A 20,863-nucleotide genomic window follows, 5' to 3' on the forward strand; every position below is an offset into this window, starting at 1 on the left:
TTGTGGAGGGCCTGATGTAATGACTGGTAGACCTTTCACTTTCACATTTCCTAGCTGCCTATATATATCCACCCTCTGGTTAGGGTTACACTTTAGGGATGCTTAGTCATCTCAGACTTCTCCTTTTTAATGTTTACATGATACCTAGTAGGGCCACACCTCATTACAAGCACATGTTCATGTTCATCCAATAGTGTAGTTCTCTCTTCTGTTTACTTCTTTCTAGAATGTTCTCTCATGGCAGTATGTACAAACAGTAAGGCAGTATATAAGTCCCATCATTTGTTGTAGCCAGATTCTCTAATCTAGTTCATTTTGAGCTTGTTTCTCAATCAAGGGGTTCCACTCCCAATCTCTCTGGTTTGAAGTGATAGCTGAGAAGACTCTCATCTTTGGTTGCTTCACTCAAACTAGATTATAACTTCTCCCCTGTCCCTTCATACCCAGTGCTGAGGGTCAATGGCAGTATGATACTTGTAGTGGGCAGTTCTGCCTGTAAATTGTTTTTTGCCTTTGTCAGTGTGACCAAGAGCACCTGAGTGATGGAGCCAGTTGGGCAAACATCTTAGGGAGTTTTTATGTTATGTATATACACCATCCTGAGGTTGAGCTTGGTGTATGCAGGGTGATGCTTGATCAAGAGGGCCCACAAGGTCCAAAGTGGCTGAGCCATATATAGTTGTAGTTCCTGCACAGCAGCAGAGGTAGACCAGTAGTTGATGTTCTCACACCCACTGTAGTTTGCCTAGTGTGCCAGGCTGGTCCCTCCCTATCTCTAGGAGGTTGATCAGGTGTGTGACAGCGAACAGACTGTGTGTTTAGTGGTTGTGAACATCATTGGCAAGTAGTATGCCTACTTTACCTTTTGTTTACCACAATTCCTGCTGTCAAGAAAGAAGAGGTTGAGCTTCATCTCCCTCTTAGATTCCTCCTGTACAAAAGGGAACTCTCCACCCCATGCCTTTTGTGCTCACTTTCCCTACTCACCCTGCTTCCCCTTCCTCCTCTTGAACTCTTCTGAGAAGTAACTCTGGAACTTGTTTATCCTTCACCCTCACCCTCTCCTGACCCGAACAAACTCAGGTTCATCTTTAATGTCCCCTACAATCTCCAGAACCATCATTCCATCTGCCACCCCCTCTGAAAACCAGTCCCACTAACAAACAGAAATGGACCCCAACCAGCCACAGCCCCTGCCTGTTGACTATGCAATGGTCCAGGCTATGGTGGCAGCAATGGCCCAGGCCCTGCAGCAGTATGTCCCAGCACCAGCTGCAGTGCAAACAACCAACTTCAACCCCACAAAAAGGGGTGTCACTGAACCTGGAACTTTTGATGGTTCCATAGCAAAATATGAGGAGTGGGTAATCAAAATGAGAGCCTACTGTAAAGCGGCTGTCCACCACTATACAAGCCAGGACTGCATGGCATTCTGGACCCAGATGACTGGTCTGATTGCTGGCAACTATGCCTGGGCCAAGTTGGACTTCCACTTGGCAAATGCAAACTGGCCAACAATTGATGAGGTGGTGGCTGACCTCAACTCCAGATTCCAGCCCATGAACAATGGGGATTGTGCCTTGAAGAAAATGCAAAAGGCAAGGCAAGGACAATCTTGAATGGATGCCTTCTTGGCAGAATTTGATAGTTGGAAGCTGATGGCAAGTGCTTCCGATGATCTGGCTATCCTGTGCCTTGAATAGGTGATAAACCCTGAGGTGCTCCACCTCATGCATCATTTGGGGAAAAGGAAAGACATGTATAAGGATTATGTGACAGAGCTCTGGTTGGTGGCTGGAAATTGTGAAAACCACTGCTACATGATGGCCTCCTCTTCGAGGGTATGGCCTCAAAATCAACCTTGTGGCTTCACCACCACAGGAACACAACCTGGGGCCAGTGCCCCAATGGATATAGGTGCTGCTCTGAGGCAAGGAAAGGGGAAGGGACCCCCTAAAGACAAGTCCTATATAACCTGTTTCAGATGTGGCCTCAAGGGTCATTATTGAAGTGAGTGCCCTAAACAGGCACAACCACAAGGACACCCCATCAGGGCTGTAAATACTGACACTGGACCCGATCCCTGCCTAAAGGCAATGGAGGGGATGAGCTTCAAACAAATCATCACCCATATCAACCAGTTAAAAGCATTGGAGCTGCAGTGAAATTGGGTCCTGCAGACTCTAGTGTACAGACACTTGTTCCTGTTTCTTCTTCTTCTTCTTTTTACGGATTTCATTCTACTTACAGACTTAAAAATACAAAAGAAAATACAAAAATAGAAAATAAAAATAACAAAAATAGTGTACCAGTAGTCTCTTTTGATCACTTCTCCTTTCTTGATGTTGAAGAACCACAGGAGTTATTTAATGGTTCAGAATCTGTTTCTTCTTCTCTTACTTTTACATCATCTGAAGTGGAGTCCTGAAAGGGCTTGGTGCCAGATGTAAAACCATGCCTGCTTAATTCTGCTTGCAACAAAAAACAAAAAAATGTCTCTTTCAATCTTCCAGATTTTGAGAGTAGTAGTGCAAAGACCTCTGTACAGTCTGAAACCTGACACATGCTGAACTTGAAAGATTCTGTGGAGGTCCCCTTGGTTCTGTGAATGAATGCCAGTTCGGCATTCAAGGTTAATGCACTGCTTGACAGTGGTGCAACTGGAGTATTTATAGATAAGGGTTTTGTTGAAAGGAACTGGATTCCAAAGATAGTGCTGCCAAGAGCAGTGGATGTATTTAATGTCAATGGTTCACCTAACTCCACCAGGAGGATTACACACCAGGCTCATCTTCGAGTTTTGTACCTTGACCATCATGAAGAGCTTCTTGCTGAGATAACTGATCTAGGAGGTAGTACCATGATCTTAGGTCATACCTGGTTACATCAGCACAACCCACTGATATATTGGAGAACTGGCAAAGTTAAAATGGGAAGATGTCTGGCTAGATGCCAACAATTAGCCCCTAAATCCTCATTTGTTCACAAGGTGGAAAAACTCAAAAGGGAAGCCATGGACTCTTATGTAACCTTGATTTGAAATCTAGGAATGGACAAACCTAAAACAGATAAAACCACTGAGGAACTCATTCCAAAGGCATATTGCAAATATTTATTGGTCTTTTTGGAAAAGGAGTCCAAGTGCATGCTGCTTAGGAAACCTTGGGATCATGCTATAGGACTAAAGGAGTTGTTCATGCCAAAAAAGGGAAGGTTAATCCCTCTCTCCCCTGATGAGCAACAAGAAGTCAGTGACTTCATTGATGGTCAGCTCAAGAAGGGTTATATTCAGCCTAGTAAATCGCTGCAAACCTCTCTGGTGTTCTTTGTCCCTAAAAAGGATGGCAAAAAGTGTATGGTCCGGGACTATCATTATTTAAACAAGCATACTGTCAAAAACTTGTATCCTCTTCCTTTAATATCTCAGCTTGTAGACAAGTTGAAAGGTTGCAAACTCTTCATGAAGATGGATCTTTGTTGGGAGCACAACAACATTAGGATCAAAGAAGGAGATGAATGGAAAGCTGCTTTTGTATGCCATTGTGGTGCTTTTGAGCCCCTAGTCATGTTCTTTGGGCTCTGTAACTCACCCACCATGTTCCAGAACATGATGAATGATATCTTTGGTGATATGGAAGATGTGTTTGTCATCTACATTGATGACCTAATGATATTTACAAAAACAGACAATCAAGAAGAACATGACAAGATCGTGCTGGAGGTGCTTAGAAGGCTAAAGATAAATGACTTGTTTGTCAAACCACAGAAGTGTATCCCCAGACAATAAGAGGTGGACTTTTTAGGAATGATCATTGGTGTTAACAGAGTACATATGGACCCTGCCAAAATCTCTGCTGTGCAAGGCTGGCCCATACCCACCAACATTCACAGGGTTTGTGGCTTCCTCAGCCTAGCAAACTTTTACCAACACTTCATTAAGGACTTCGCACAGATTGCAAAACCCCTAAACAACCTTACAAAGAAAGATCTTCTGTTTGTATGGGATGACAAATGTCAGATGGCATTTGATATGCTAACAGAAGCCTTCACCACTGCCCCAGTTCTTATGTTCCCCAATCAGGATTGGAGGTTTCAGTTAGAAACAGATGCTTCAGACTGTGCCACCAGAGCAGTGCTCTCAGTAGAATGCGATGATGGTCTCTGGAGACCTGTCACCTACTCCAGTCATTCTCTATCTGGGGCCAAACTTAATTATACAGTTCACAACAAGGAGATGCTGGCCATTATCCATGCATTAGTGCAATGGTGTCATTACCTCAAGGCTACCCCATACCAATTCAAAATTTGGAGGGATCACCATAACCTCAAGTGGTTCATGACCACACAAAAGCTTCAACCATGCCAGGTGTGTTGGGTGCAGTACTTTAGTTGGTTTGACTGTATTATTGTTCATAAACCTGGAGTCACAATGGGAAGACCAGATGCCCTGTCAAGACAAGAAGACTTTGTAGAAGGACAGGAAAGGGCAAGGTCAGAAGAGTCTCTATTTATAAACCTGAGTCAGGTTTGCTTGGTAAAATTAGAAGATCTCTTCATGGAAGATTTGTGGATTGAGTCCACCAAAGCCAAAGGAGTTCCCACTGGATGTGAGCTCCAAGGCAGTCTTCATTATGATGGAGAAAAGGTCTGGGTGCCTAGTGCACTTAGAAGGAGGCTACTTAGTGCCCTTCATGATTCCCCCCTAGTGGGACATTGTGGAATAAAAGGAACTCAAGAGTTGATCACACACTGGTCCACATGGTCCACCTTAAAACCTGATGTAGAAGAATATGTAAAGCATTGTCAAACATGCCAAGCCAGCAAGTCTGGAAATAGGCTGCCTGCAGGAGAACTCAGACCTTTACCTATCCCTGATGGGCCTTGGAGAGAACTGATGACTGACTTCATGGACCTTGGAGTCAAGGGATCTTCTGGAAAGTCCCACATCTTAGTCATCATTGACAGGTTCTCCAAGGAAGCAGAGTTCATCCCCTGTACTGCAGAAGAAACAGCTGCTAGCACAGCTCATCTTTACCTCATGCACATTTGGAAACATCATGGACTTCCAGACTCTACTGTATCGGACTGAGGCCCTCAGTTTGCCTCTGCTTTCATGAGGGAACTATTTAAAATGTTGGGAGGACAACAGAAACTCTCTACAGCATTCCACCCACAAAGAGATGGACAAACAGAGTGATTGAACTGCAAAATCCAACAGTATCTACAGATGTATGCCAACCAGCAACAGGCTTGCTGGGAGGAATGGCTACCCTTGGCTCAGTTTGCATACAACAACTCTGCCTCATCTTCTAATGGCAAGTGCCCCTTCAAAGTTACTCGATCCTATAGACCTAGGATGGGCGTCAGACTGATGACTTCAAAGGTAGAAGCAGCAGAGGAACTTGCCAAGTCTTGGTTCCAAGTGTTCCAAGATGTAAAAGCAAACCTTGCCAAAGCCTGTTCCCAGCAAAAGCAACAAGCAGATAGATGCCACTCATCTGCTCCTTCCTACTCTGTTGGGTCTCAGGTCTGGCTAGCTACAGACCATCTGTCCTTGAAAGAATGGCAGAGCCACAAGCTTTCTGAAAAATGGATCAGACTGTTGTGAGTCAAAGTGAGGTTCAGTGGTGGAAACCAACCAAAACCAACACAAAAGATGATGAAAGTGAGTGGTGGTGTGCCTAAGCAGTACCTAGATGGTGGGACCTGTTCTTTGGGAGGGTTTTTGTGAGCTACAACACTCAAAGATGAGTGCTGAGGGTTGGGGGTGCTCCTGACAAAGAGGGAGCAAGAATGCAATAGAGTGCAATGGGGTAGACTGCTGTCAGCCTACAGAAGGATGGATGACAACTTTATTCGATGTCCTAGGCTGCACTGAGCTCAGGAAGGGCTTGGAGCGAAGTAGATTGATGATAGATGATGATAAGTGAAGTAGACAATAGTTAGACCCTTAATAAAGCCTCAACTATTGAAACTGATGAATGATTCACTGAGTGATGATAAAATGTGAGCAAGAAGGGCTCTCTGACATCTTCTTCTTTTTCAGCTATCTAAGTACAGTGATTTATATACAGTACAGGGGCATTGCCTATGGAAAACAAGGTGCAAACACTTGGTAAGTGATTGGTAACTGAGGAGTAAGGAATGTAAGTGATGGGTAATCATCTTAGAAAGCATTGGTAAGCATTGGTAAGGATAAGTAAGCCAAAAAGCAAAGGATCAGTAAGCAAGGTCAAAAGATTGGTAAGTATTGGCAAAAGGTGTGTCAAGAACAGTCAGAATGTCAAAATATGAGTCAAGTAATGTCAGGAACTGGGAAAGTGCACTGGAATTGCATTAGGGGGAGGCTGTGCATGTCACATCTCAAAGAGATCTCCTTTGGGCCAAAATGGAATGACAGAGAGGCAGCACTGATTTGATGCTGATATAGTACATCCAAAAGTGGACAGGGTGAGTCAGATGTCAACAGGGGTCAAGCTTTGGGGGTCTGTGGGGTGACAGGAGCATAGGGGATCACAACTTTCCCCCCCAAATCATCCTCTCAGTGAAGCAAATAAAAACATCATGAATGAGGCTCTGTTGGAAGAGAGGATGAAGGGGGAGCATCTTCTGCTGTATGTTGCAACAAGGAGGCAAGATGTGCATCATACTCATCATGGGTGCAATCAGGGAGAGTGGAGAACAGTAGATTATATTGTAGCTGTCGCAATTTTGGAAGAATGATGGATGAGACTGGTATGAAGACATTGCAGGGAGCAGGGAGGAAGGATCCGTATGCTTCTTGGACTGGAGAGACTGAAATGACCACATAAGACCTTTCCAAACAAATGACAGACCTGAGGCAACCAAAGAATGTCCTCCTAGAGGTCATACTGACAAAAAGAATGTGCTGTCCAAGCTGGATGGGCTGAGAGGGGGCAGACAAGGATGGGATGTACCAGGATGCTTCAGGATGGAAGCTGGTAGGAACTCCTGGTAGATATATGTAGCCATGGTCCCTAGCAAATGGGACAAGCAAAATGATTGATGTGGAGGCAGCCATATCAGAAGAATTAGTGAAATGAGCATCTTTTGGAGGGAGTGCTGTAGAAATGTGTGGAGTGCACAGATCCTCTCCAATTTTGGAAGGTAGGATCACATGGCTGAGCACTACAAGCAAGTGTGTGAATGGTTTTGGTATCTGCAGAAATGGCAGAGATATGTCAAAAACTGGAATGCCATACATGGGTGCTTAAGAATTTTATCAGTGCTTAACTCACTTCCTCCTTTTTCTTTGGCATTGATGACTCATTCTTGTGCAAGGGATGACTGCCAACATTTCTGGTTGTCCTTCTTCACATGAGGGCTATAGTCTTCATCTCCACTCATCAGCTGTATCCATGTCCACCTCACCAAACACCTTTGGTGTGTGACACTGTATGAGGTTTTAGAGATACTTCTGAATGCTCTTAAGTTAAAGTTGCTGCACAACATGAGGATTCACCCAGTTGTGAATGTCTCATGGGTTAAACCCTACCTTGGTGCCCTTGATGGGCAGCCTGTCAACAGGCCTGGACCACAAAGGGTTACTGATGAAGGAGATGTTGAATACAAGGTTGAATATGTTGCTGACTCCCATTTGAAATGTGGAGCTCTTCAATTCCTTGTCCATTGGAGGGGATACCCTGAAGAAGATCATACTTGGGAGCCAGCCTCCACCTTGAAGAATTCACAGTTGGTGATCAAGGATTTTTATCAATCCCACCCCAGGGCACCCTGTAAATTATCTCTCCTTTCATCAGCAAGCTTTGACAGCTTGTTCACACCTGTGCTGGAACTGTTTACTACTGTTTGTCCTATTTGGTCTTGCCTGGAAGTTGGGCCTTAGGAGGGGATAGTGTAACGACTGGTAGACCTTTCACTTTCATGTTTCCTAGTTGCCTATATATATCCCCCCTCTGGTTAGGGTTACACTTTAGGGATGCTTAGTCATCTTGGACTTCTCCTTTTTAATGCTTACATGATACCTAGTAGGGCCATACCTTGTTACAAGCACATGTTCACATTCATCCAATAATGTAGTTCTCTCTTCTGTTTACTTCTTTCTAGAACATTTTTTTGCAGCAGTACATACAAACAGTAAGGCAGTATATAAGTCCCATTGTTTGTCATAGCCAGATTCTCTAATCTAGTTTGTTTTGAGCTTGTTTCTCAATCAAGGGGTTCCACTCCCAATCTCTCTGGTTTGAAGTGATAGCTGAGAAGACTCTCATCTTTGTTTGCTTCAAGCATGTTATTCTGGTAGAGTTTTACATAGCTGGGGAGCATCTGCCCACTCTCTGGTGCAAGGGCCAGGGGGGCCAACTCTGATTTGAAGCAGTGAAAAGTGGAGACAAGCCATTGGATTGCCTTTGGGCTGTCCTTACCACAGGAGATAGGGACACTGGGGATGTTGTGAGATTTTCTGGCATGAGGGCCAGCCTTTGTGGTCCAAGACCAAGTGGGGGAGTGGGCTGCAAGGTAGTGAAGTACTGCCTTCAGGACAGCTGGTGGCATGAACTGGGACTTGAAGGTACCCTTAGGGAAAGCATGAAAGCACCTTCCTACCTCAGTGAGGATGGTGCAGGGGACCAATGAAAAGCATTGGTGTTTGGCAGTGGAGCAAGACTTTCCAATGGGGGATGGTGGTGGTTGTTGGCCAAGAGGCATTTTGTACCAGTTTTGAGAACAGGTCACCTCCCTCACCACCAGTAGTTGACATATCAGTAGTGAAATGTGATGCATCAATTGTCTGGATCTGAGATCTACCCCCCCTTGGGCTTGCTTCTCCACAAATCCCCACAGTGTATCACATAATGTAGTCATGCTTAGTCACAACATATGGGTAGCCTGCATGCCAAAACACCATTTTCATGTAGAGCCTGGTGTGGGCTTGTCAACATAATTTACACATAACACATGAACAGGCCTGTGGGGCCAGAGTGACAGCAACCTATGAGTGGGCCTGTGAGTGGGTGATCACAACATGTGGGTAGGCCTGTGTGAGTTAAGGATAACACAACATATAGATAGGCCTGTCCATGGTAGAATCCACCCTGTCACAACATAAAAGACAGTCCTGTCCATGGCATGATCTACCCTGCCACAATGTAAAGGCATCACAGAAATCTATATACAGATCTCAGTTGAGCATGCTGTGAGTCAAAGTGTGAAAAGGTGGTGTGAACCAACCAAAAACAACACCAAACACAAATAAGAGCAAGTGGTGGTGTGCCTCTGTGGTACCTGGAGGGCAGAAAAATCTAAACTGGGTGTTTTTCAAGTGGAAGTGCTCTTAGCACAAGTTGTTGACAAGTTATGCAGGAGTGGATGAATGACTGATAAAAAGGTGAGTAATGCTGATAGGAGTGGGGATCTTCAATAGAAAGTGCTCCTGGCAGATGTCAACCCTAGTGAACACTTGAGTTGTCTGGGTGTGGCCAGACATGACCAAATATGAGTCAGAGTGGATGATGGAATTATACCATGAGAAAACATGATCCAAGAGAAAACTGGATGATTCTTATATTTGCAAAATGTTGGGGCAGTACTTGGCATGACCATATGTTAGAATTTTACCTCCAAAATGAATTGTCACATTCCAACATATTCTTCAGTGCATGCTGCATGCTGTAAGTCAAAGTGTGGTTCAGTGGTGGAAGCCAACCACAACCAACACAAAAGACAATGAAAGCAAGTGGTGGTGTGCCTATGCAGTACCTAGATGGTGGAAGGTCTTATTTGTGCAGGTTTTTGTAATATACAACACTCAAAGATGAGTGCTGAAGGTTAGGGGTGCTCCTGATGAAGGGGGAGCAGGAATGCAAGAGGAAGCTTTTGAGAAGGTACCAAGGTTGCAGGGCAAACTAGAGTGTGAAAACTCAGTCTTCAAAGTAGGATGAAGTCTATATTATTAACCAACCCAGAGTGTGAAAACTACTCAAGCTGGTAAGTAAAAGTAGGGTATAATACCAGTAAGGGACATTACCTCACTCTTTGAAGTAGGATGAAGTCTGAGGTACAAGGAAAAATGGAGTGGCTAAAATGTATGGAATTATTATGTAAGCAGTGCTCACTGTACAGAACAGCAGTACATTCCAACACACCCCCTCAGTGAGTCATGGTGTGAAAAATAAATCCATACCCTTCATGTAACACCTTGTGTAGATATGTTGTATGTGAGGAATTTGCATTGGTGGCACTTCTGGGGCCAACATTTGAGCTGTGAGTAGCTTTGTTGTGTGGCACAGAGTTGCTGTGTGCACATGCATTTGATTTGTAAGCAGTCCATTGTTGATTGTTCTGATGCACCTCTGCAGCCTTGCTGACTGTGTGTTGGCCCTCTACACTTGTCATCTTGCCTCCTCCACCCTCATTGCCTCTTGTACTGACACTAGCCTTCCCATAGGTTGATTTGGCATCCCAATTTTCAAGAGAGAGGCTGTAGCTGGTGTGAAATGATGGCTTGGGGTGCTTTGGAGCTAACTTGGACTTTCAAGGTGATTCCAGGCTTGGGCACTGTTATAGCAGGCTTTGTAGATGACCTATGGCCCTAGGAGGTGGCTGGCTACATCCTGTAGGATGGCTACTTGGTTTTTCAACCAAGGTTTGTTTAGATTTTGAGGCAAGAGCCTCTGTTTGACTGGAGCACTTATCTGGCTCCTCAGACAGTGTTGGGGACTGATTGTGTTTGATGAGTGGCTCATTTGGGCTGCCTTTGACCTTTCCAGGGATGTCCTTAGCACTGGGTATGCCCAATTGAAGATTCTAGGCCCATCTGCCCCAGGTTTGTGCTTGTGCTACCAGCACCTGCATTTGTAGAGGTGGTTGGTGAGTCTGCATCATATTTGCTGCTTTTTCCCTGCTCACAGCTTGAGTGCCTACAGGTAACTTGGCTGTGACTGCTTTGTTTGACCCTGGGTAGTCACCCTCAAGAGGGATGATGCTGTGTGTCTCAAGTTTGTGGACACCCAATGTATTCTGGCATGCAGATGCCTCTGGGGTTGTATTGTCAAATGTAGTATGGTTTGTTAGTGTGCCTGGAGTATGTACTGTGGGTATGACTGTGTCCATGCAGTTCTTGCTGGGCAGGACAAGTGTGTGAGTTGCACATTCAGCTATGTGGCCTGGAGTTTGTGTGTTTGACATCTCATAGCAGGCTGTCTTGGGCTTGAGGTAGGTGATTAACTCTTCTGAGTTGTATTCACCCTTACCATTGGTCAAGAGGTGCTTAGGACATTCACCAGTTTTGATTTCTGCTTGAGCATGAACCTTGTTGGTTGAGTCAAGGGTCTTTTCTGACTGATGGTCTGTCCAAGATGTTTGTATGGATCCATTGAAGGCTGAGTAGGTCTGGTAGAGTGCACCATGAGTGTTGTTAAGATAGGACTTAGGTGGGGTTAAGTTGATCTGCTGTGTTTCTTTGAGATGAAGGTGATACACTGCCATAGGATGCTGTGTGGAGTCTGTAACTTCTGTTTCATCAACCATATCTGTGCTGACAAGTCCATGCGTGGGTTTTCTACTTGCACACCAGTCCAGGCTAGAGTGTTGGCTTTTGAGTGAAGCTTCTGACCCTGCACATGACTTGGACAGCAAGATGTTGGAATTGCAGAACAGGAAGATGGAGTTATTCAGCATGTATGAGGCATTGTTTTGGGTGCATGGTTTTGCAGCAAGTACAGTGAGGGACAAAAGTGTTGCAATGTTTGTGAGGTGTGACTTTCTGCCAATGTAGCTCAGGCTATTCTGCACAGATAATCATAATACCTATACCATTGGAAAGGGGTGACTCTAAGCTTTCCAGAGCACTAAGGTCCATTCCAAAAAAAGCAATACATGCTGAGATACACCCTATTCTTTCCAAAAAGTGCATTGCAACACTTTTGTCCCTGACTGGTGAAATAGTGAAAAGTGACCTTTTGATGGGATTGAGGGCATGAAGGATGGGAAAATATGATTACATAATAAACCACATGATCTTCCAGATGATTTGTCAGCATGTAAACAATGACAAACATTGGACATGTACCATTAACCCTCCCTCTTTTACCACAACTCATGAAATCATCTCTCTAGCTCACATGGTCATTTTCTCAAGGAATTCTTACCAAATACTGGTGGCCACCACAGTGCCATCAGTATAACATGCTCTCAGAACCATCAGTCCCTTAAAAAACCTGCTGTCAGTCGTTCCCTGGACTGTTTACCCCCCCATGCCTGATGTGTTTTGGGACTAATCAGTACTTGGAAGGCTGAGAATGTTTTGGAGGTCAATCTGGCACTTCAGAACATGATGAACAAACTAGCCTCCTCTCAACCAATGCATTTCTGGCACATGGACAGTGGTATGGAAGTTAGGGCAAGACAAAATCCTCTTTACCCCTGGGTGTCATCAGAAGGATATGCTACTGAACTGCCATGGAGCAGAATCCTGTGCTTCCATCTGGCCCTGAATATTGCCTTTTGTCACATATGACCAAATAACCTTTCCCCAGTCAGCTACAGTTCAGATCAGAGCAAGATCTAGTGAACCCTCTTATGGTGCTCAGAGCACAAGGAGGTTTTGTCTCACCCCAACTTCCATACCAGTGTTCCTGTGCCAAAAATGAATTGGCTGATAGGGGACTGGTTTTTCCATCATGTTCTGAAGTGCCAGATTGACCTCCAAAACATTCTCAGCCTTCCAAGTACTGATTAGTCCCAAAACACATCAGGCATGGGGGGGTAAACAGTCCAGGGAACGACTGACAGCAGGTTTTTTAAGGGACTGATGGTTCTGAGAGCATGTTATACTGATGGCACTGTGGTGGCCACCAGTATTTGGTAAGAATTCCTTGAGAAAATGACCATGTGAGCTAGAGAGATGATTTCATGAGTTGTGGTAAAAGAGGGAGGGTTAATGGTACATGTCCAATGTTTGTCATTGTTTACATGCTGACAAATCATCTGGAAGATCATGTGGTTTATTATGTAATCATATTTTCCCATCCTTCATGCCCTCAATCCCATCAAAAGGTCACTTTTCACTATTTCACCAGTCAGGGACAAAAGTGTTGCAATGCACTTTTTGGAAAGAATAGGGTGTATCTCAGCATGTATTGCTTTTTTTGGAATGGACCTTAGTGCTCTGGAAAGCTTAGAGTCACCCCTTTCCAATGGTATAGGTATTATGATTATCTGTGCAGAATAGCCTGAGCTACATTGGCAGAAAGTCACACCTCACAAACATTGCAACACTTTTGTCCCTCACTGTATGTAGAGTCTTGTCTTCTTATGAGCAGCAACTCCAACAGTTCCCCACTGGCTGTTGACCTACTGACATTTATCTTGTTCAAAGGTGAATCATACTCCCTGACTGGTGACAGATGAGACTGACAGCAAGTTTGAGCTTAAAGATGGCATGTAGTAGACATCATGTAGGATGATGCAACTTTTCTGTCTGTCCCTGAGGTCCATATCGAGAGTTATATGGCTGACTGCAACTGCATGCACAGTGTTTCCATTTGTGACTGTGATAGGCTGCATAGGTGTGAGCTGTGTAAGTGAGGTGAACCAACTGTATTGACAGCTCATGTGAGCAGAGGCTCTGGAGTCAAGGATCCAGTGCATGCATGGAGGATGGCTGTGTGCATGTGCTAAAAAGAGGTGGAGTGGCTTCTTCTACATCATCTGAAGTGGAGTCTCAAAAGGGCTCAGGGCCAGATGTAAAACCATGTCTGCTTAATTCTGCTTGCAACAAAAAACAAAAAAATGTTTCTTTTGATCTCCCAGATCTTGAGGGTAGTAGTGCAAAGACCTCTGTACAGTCTGAAACCTGACACACACTGAACCTAAAATATTCTGTGGAGGTCCCTTTGGTTTTACAAACAAATGCTGGATCAGCATTCAAGGTCAATGTGCTGCTCAATAGTGGTGCTACTGGAGTATTTATAGATAAGGACTTTGTTGAGAGGAACTGGATTCCAAAAATAGCACTGCCAAGGGCAGTTGATGTATTTAATGTTAATGGTTTGCCTAATTCTGCTGGAAGGATTATGCATCAGGCTCACCTTTGAGTCTCATACCCTGACCATCATGAGGAACTTCTTGCCAAGATTACCAATCTAGGAGGTAGCACCATGATCTTAGGTCATACCTGGTTACATCAACACAACCTGCTGATAGATTAGAAAACTGGCAAGGTCGAAATGGGCAGATGTCCGGCCAGATGCCAACAGCTGGCCCTAAAACCTTGTTCATACACATGGTTGAAAGGCTTGAAAGAGAAGCCATAGACTCTTACATAACCTGGATTCAAAATCTAGGAACAGACAAACCAAAAATGGATAAAACCCCTGAGGAACTTATTCCAAAGGCATATCATGAATATTTATCAGTCTTTTCCAAAAAGGAATCTGAGCAGATGCCACTTAGGAAACCTTGGGACCACACCATAGAACTAAAGGAGTTGTTCATACCAAAGAAAGGAAGGTTGATCCCTCTCTCCCTTGATGAGCAGAAAGAAGTCAGTGACTTCATGGACAGTCAGCTCAAGAAGGCTACATATGGCCTAGTAAATCACCACAAACCTCTCCAGTGTTCTATGTTCCTAAAAAGGATGGAAAGAAGTGTATGGTCCAGGACTATCATTATTTACATGAACATACTCTCAATAATTCATATCCTCTCCCTTTAATATCTCAGCTTGTAGACAAGTTGAAAGGTTGCACACTTCAGTCAACCCCCCTCAGAGACCTATTAGGTCTGGAGATTTTGATATAAGTATTAACCTAATAGGTTTCATTTTGGTGGGAATTCCCAACTTTTGGGGATTCTCCACCACCATTCCTGGAGATTCTCCAGAGCAGCAATTTAATAGGGTTGGAGAAAATGTTTTCTCCATAATATATATATATTATACATCAAATGAAAGGGTAGCTGGGGTCCAAATTGGACTTTCTCCAGGCTAAATAGACTGCCTTTCCAGGTTGATTCTGGGCTTTCTCCAGGCTAAATAGACCCCCTTTCCAGGTTGATCCTGGGATTTCCCCAGGCTAAATAGACCTGCTTTCCAGGTTGAACATGGGATTTCCCCAGGCTAAATAGCCCCACTTGCCAGGGTGAACCTGGGCTTTCCCCAGGCTAAATAGACCCATGTTCCCAGGCCATGGAAAGTTGGAAGCCATTCTTACAGAGTGACACAACTTGAGACCATCAATTATGGCACTTGCATTGGAATCCTAGGTGATCAGGAGGAATCCTTGAAAGGCAGGGGGGATGGAGGAGAACAGACAGCAGGTGAGTGGTACAGGGGGAGAAAGGGGCAGGGCAGATGATAGAGGAAAGGGGAGGTAGAATGACACCTTCTGCATATGACAACAGAATCATCTGGGTGTTAACTCTCAGGAAACATCCCCCTGACCAAACACTCCACTCATCCTTATGCACTCAAACTAACCTACCCTGTGCTTTAGCTCACCCTGCCCTTCATGCTGCTCTAACAAGATGATGGAGGACAGTTTGGACACCAACAAACTCCCATGATGAAGTCAACAAATAGAAGTTGGGACACTACCATCACCTCTTTGTCACCAGGAAAATCACACAGGTGTGAGAGGATGGAGACAAGGAACATGAAGCAGAGAGTATTGTTCTATGAAAGAATGAACTGTTGAGTGGCTCAAACACTAACAACACCACAAGGTATATCAGCAGTTGGTGTAAAGGACAGGGAAGGTGATCCTCTAACTGCATACTCCATGTCCTGCTGGGGATTGAGTCTATGTCATGTTGGGGATTCTCCTTATCAAGTGTGGGGATTCTCCATGTCATGTTGGAGAGCACCCATGGCCTGTGGTGGTTCTCCATGTCAACTGTGGGGATTCTCCATGCCATGTTGGGGATTCCCCATGGCCCACTGGGGATTCTCCATGTCATGTTGGAGATTCTCCATGTCAAGGATGGGGATTTGCCATGACATGTTGGGGATTCTCCATGTGTCAAAGTCGGACAACACCCCTGGCTCCTTCTTAGGGCGGAGTTGGAGCGGGTTGGGCTGCGGAGTACAGCGGTCAAAGTCCGAAGCAAATCCGACCACTGGGTGGTGAGATATTCAATGAACAGTGAGCAGAGAGGTATGAAGGAAAGTCTCGGAGGCTGAGGTCAGAGTCAGAGTTGGGGGTCAGAGGTCAGAGGTCAGATGAGAGGGCGTTGGGTTCAGCTAGTGTGCTGCCCCCTTGCACAAGCTCAGCCCTCGTATTTCAGAGGTGGAGCAGACTCAGAGGAAGTGGAGACAAAACTCCAGAGGGGACCAAGAGGGAGTCAAAGGTGGGGACTTTATTTGATATTTGTACTGATTACATCGGAGTACTATGTGGCCTTATATACAACATAGGTCAAGGGCAGTGCAGTATGGAATGTAAACCAATAAGTGTATAGTGGGTTAGAGTCCTTCCGACACAAGGGATAGAGGGTAGGGACAATGGGGACCTTAACTGAGACAAGGAAACCACTACAACGAGGAACAGAGGGTAAATACTGAAGGAGCAGAAGAATGGAGAAAACTGACATGAGGGCAGAACCATATCTAGAATGCAGGGCCACAAGTCTGACAGCCCACATGACCAACCCTGGGGCAGAGTTGAGCAGAGTTGGTCAGAACATGGATGGGGGACCTTGGAGAGGTGTGGAGATGTGTCAGGAGGGTCAGAGGAGCACAGGAACACATCGGAAGAGGGCGGAGAAGCATGGGAACATGTCAGAGGAGGGTGGAGTAGGTGTCAGGGGCTTATGCTAGTGTCATGGTCATGACACCATGGCCCACTGGGGATTCTCCATGTCATGTTGGGGATTCTCCATGGCCCACTGGAGATTCTCCATGTCATGTTGGAGATTCTCCATGTCAAGTGTGGGGATTCTCCAGGACCTGTGGAGATTCTCCATGTCAAGGATGGGGATTCTCCATGCCATGTTGGGGATTCTCCATGGCCCACTGGGGAATCTCCATGTCATGTTGGAGATTCTCCATGCCATGTTGGGGATTCTCCATGCCATGTTGGGGATTCTCCATGGCCCACTGGAGATTCTCCATGTCATGTTGGGGATTCCCCATGGCCTACTGGGGATTCTCCATGACATGTTGGAGATTCTCCATGTCAAGGGTGGGGATTCTCCATTCCATGTTGGGGATTCTCCATGGCCCACTGGGGATTCTCCATGTTGTGTTGGAGATTCTCCATGTCATGTTGGGGATTTTACATGGTCTAGCTGGGCATTCTCCATGGCCCACTAGGGATTCTCCATGTCAAGTTGGAGATTTTCCATCCTTGACATGGCAGATCCCTACCCTTGACATCAATCACCTAGCACACCATAAGCCTTCTGGGCATCCCTGGATGCCACAAGTGCCCACCTTGATATGGTACATGCAGTACAACAACATCAAGACAAGCATGCAAGGAGTGTCATACATACAATTAATGATCATCACAGGTGTGCCTGCAGGTGTAGGAGGTCCAACCTTTCCTGCTGAGTTCATCATCACCCAGCACCACCAGCAGCTTCTACATCAGTTGGTGGACTTTGTTGACAATGTATCCTGGTTCAAGGTTGCTAGGCTTGCAGTGGTCAATGTGGAAGATCTGAACAGCATTGTGAATGATAGTTTACAACTTGACAGGCATGTAGTGGGGAGTAATCAATACCAATCTGCAGAACTCCAGCATGGAAGCCACCCTTCTTGCCTGTAACATCAACATAGTACTTGTGCTTGAACTCCCTGCACAATGAGGTAATGTCCAATGGTGGGAGCTGAATGGTATACACTTTCCTTCCACTCTGCTGCCCAACACAGACAGACATCTGTGAGACATTGATATATGAACATTTTGATCCTGCAGTAACCATCTGCTTGACATTGTTGCCCTCCTTCAAGTGCTCCTGCACATATCAACCAGAATGGTCACAATCAAGGTTAAATTCACACTCAACCATACTTTTGAAGGATTCTAGGATAGTCATGCTAGCCATGGCCTTCAAGTGGTTGTGATATGCATCATCAATAATCTCCTGGACCCTCTGCTTCCTTTCTGCAATTTTCTTTGGTGATGAAGCTTGTCACTTTCAGTCCAGCAATAGATCACCATTGCTGATACTGAAACCATTATGGAAAAGCCAGTAGTTGATGACCATTTGTATACCAGTGAAGACCTGACACATGACAGGACCTTTCTTGCAGAAGACAATATATATCAGACTGCCCTGGGTCACACCAACCATCTCTTTGTACATGAACTGGATGAGGTCACCCAATGGATCATGCACCACACTACCATAGTAGACCATGACATCCTCCAGCACCTTGATGAGACATCATTGGATATAGCCTGTCTCCACCATTGACAACAGTATCAATGAGAGCTTCTTGACCAACCATGGCATGGAAACAGAACTCCTGCAGGGTCAGCCCACACAGGTATGGTTCTCCATCAATCCACTCACCTCTGAACTGAAGTCATCCTTGGTAAAGTGAGGTAACATCCAATGGTGGAAGCTAAATGGTATACACTTTCCTCCTACAACTCTGCCACCTGACACAGGTGGATATCTGTCAGACATTGATATATGAACCTTTGGGTTCTGCAGTGACCATTCACAAGCAAGGTCAAGTCAGTTTATGCTCAATTGTAAAGTTACAAAATTATGTCTTGCCTACTAAACCTAGCACATGTTTTGATTTGTGTGCATCACCAAGTTTTCAATCATGGGGAATGAGTAGGCACACTGCACAGTCCCCAGACATAGCATGCAGTTGGGGAGAAATGTAATGTGGACAACAGCTTTTAAGAAATTGGTAAAGCCAGGAGTTGAGAACAGGATGGCTTCATCATCAATCTTTGCTTCTAAATGAGCCTTCAACTCCAAAGCATCCTGAGAACAAGTGAATTTCAAGGTCAGTAATAGGGGGGAACTGCTCAGTGCCCATCTCAGCCAGGTAGCCAAGCTGAAGACATGTGCATCATGTTCATCACTGTTAGACTGCACTAGTACTGGCAAAGAGGACAGCACAAACAAGGGATGTAGTCATGCACATCAGCCCCTCTACAAATCATGAATCATCAGACACCTCCCAAAAAAACAGTGGGCAGGTCAGACCATGCCACAGATATATTGAAACCTATAGGCTACCTCTGTCATGACCATGACACCAGCATAAGCCCCTAACACCTACTCTGCCCTCCTCCAACATGTTCCCATGCTTCTCTGCCCTCTTCTGCCATGTTCCTGCGCTTCTCCACCCTCCTCCAACGTGTTCCCATGCTCCTCTGACCCTCCCAACACATCTCCACACCTCTCTGAGGTCCCCTGTCCATGTTCTGACCAACTCCACTCAACTCTGCCCTAGGGTTGGTCACATGGGCTGTTGGACTTGCGGCCCTGCATTCTAGATAGGGTTCCACCCTCATGTCAGTTTTCTCCATTCTTCTGCTCCTTCAGTATTTACCCTCTGTTGCTTGTTGTAGTGGTTTCCTTGTCTTAGTTAAGGTCCCCATTGTCCCTAGCCTCTATCCCTTGTGTCAGAGGGACTACTAACCCATTATACACTTATTGGTCTACATTCCGCACTGCACTGCCCTTGACCTACATTGTATATAAGGCCATGTAGTACTCCGATGTAATCAGTACAAATATCAAATAAAGTCCCCACCTTTGACTCCCTCTTGGTCCCCTCTGGAGTTTTGTCTCCACTTCCTCTGAGTCCACTCCACCTCTGAAATATGAGGGCTGAGCTCACACAAGGGGGCAGCACACTAGCTGAACCCAATGCCCTCTCATCTGACCTCTGACCTCTGACCCCTGACTCCAACTCTGACCTCAGCCTCCAAGACTTTCCTTCATACCCCTCCACTCACTGTTCATTGAATATCTCGCCACCCAGTGGTCAGATTTGCTTCAGACTTTGACCACTGTACTCCGCAGCCCAACCCGCTCCAACTCCGCCCTAAGAAGGAGCCAGGGGTGTTGTCCAACTTTGACAGTATATTTGTACTGTCACTTGTATGAGCTCTCTCACTTCCCTTACCACATCTGCTATGCCTCCCATGACATGTCTCCAACAATGGGATGCTACTGAGGCCCTTGTGACAGCCTTGGAAAACCCCCAATGTCTCCCTTCAGTTGTTGAGCCCTTCCAGAGCTTCTCCTCCAGGGGGTGCTCCAACTCCAACCCTGCTCCAGACAGTGCCTCACACGCTGCACCCTCCATCCATCAGCAGTCCACCCTCCACTCTCTGCCACCTCCTGTCGTCATTCACCCTGGCAGAGATGGACCAGGTGACCCTGATGATGACCCCAATGATCCTGACTACCATCCTGGTGATGGGCCTGATGATGAGGATGATCCTGACAACCTCGCAGATCCCCTTGATGACCCAGTCCTTGCTCTGACCTGGGCCATCCATGCCCTAGCCCGCTCCAACCAGCGCTCTGTGAACCAAAGTCTGCGAGCTGGACACCTTTGATGGGTCTGACCCTAAAAAACTCCATGAGTTCCTGGTCCAGTGCAAGCTCAATTTCCAGGACTGCCCTCAGGCATTCTGCTCCAACTGAGCCAAGGTCACATATGCACAGTCCTACCTTAAGGGCATGGCATTGGCCTGGTTCAAACCAGACCTTCTCAATCCAGATGATTACCTTAATTGTCTGCTGTGGATGGATGACCACTGCGAGTTCCTCCATGAGCTCACTACCAACTTCGGCCCTCATGATGCTGCTGCCAATGCCATCCACATCTGGAAAATCTTACCATGAAGGACTCTTCACATATTGCAAAGTACTTAGTGGAGTTCAACCACTGGGCTTCTCA

General features: G+C 45.6%; 2 protein-coding genes across 2 annotated transcripts; one reads left to right on the forward strand and one right to left on the reverse strand.

Moving 5' to 3' along the window:
- Window positions 1-10,062: 10,062 nt before the first annotated feature.
- Window positions 10,063-11,960, forward strand: F5J12DRAFT_784773 (uncharacterized protein; the record flags this gene model as incomplete). The annotated part of the gene is made up of 11 exons (XM_051743095.1): window positions 10,063-10,079; window positions 10,102-10,131; window positions 10,186-10,242; window positions 10,427-10,517; window positions 10,599-10,624; window positions 10,686-10,804; window positions 10,825-10,848; window positions 11,096-11,118; window positions 11,177-11,193; window positions 11,614-11,733; window positions 11,756-11,960. 11 exons carry the CDS (start codon window positions 10,063-10,065, stop codon window positions 11,958-11,960), a joined length of 729 nt encoding a protein of 242 aa, XP_051597399.1.
- A 6,160-nt stretch (window positions 11,961-18,120) lies between these two features.
- F5J12DRAFT_784774 (uncharacterized protein) lies at window positions 18,121-19,463 on the reverse strand (the record flags this gene model as incomplete). Its single annotated transcript, XM_051743096.1, has 5 exons — window positions 18,121-18,357; window positions 18,499-18,604; window positions 18,782-18,927; window positions 19,070-19,098; window positions 19,229-19,463. The coding sequence occupies 5 exons, from the start codon at window positions 19,461-19,463 to the stop codon at window positions 18,121-18,123; spliced, it is 753 nt and encodes a 250-aa protein (XP_051597400.1).
- Between the last annotated feature and the right edge of the window lie 1,400 nt (window positions 19,464-20,863).

Source organism: Pisolithus orientalis, assembly GCF_024613125.1.
Source record: "Pisolithus orientalis strain OTSU chromosome Unknown F5J12scaffold_29, whole genome shotgun sequence".
NCBI classification, from domain to species: Eukaryota; Fungi; Basidiomycota; class Agaricomycetes; order Boletales; family Pisolithaceae; genus Pisolithus; species Pisolithus orientalis.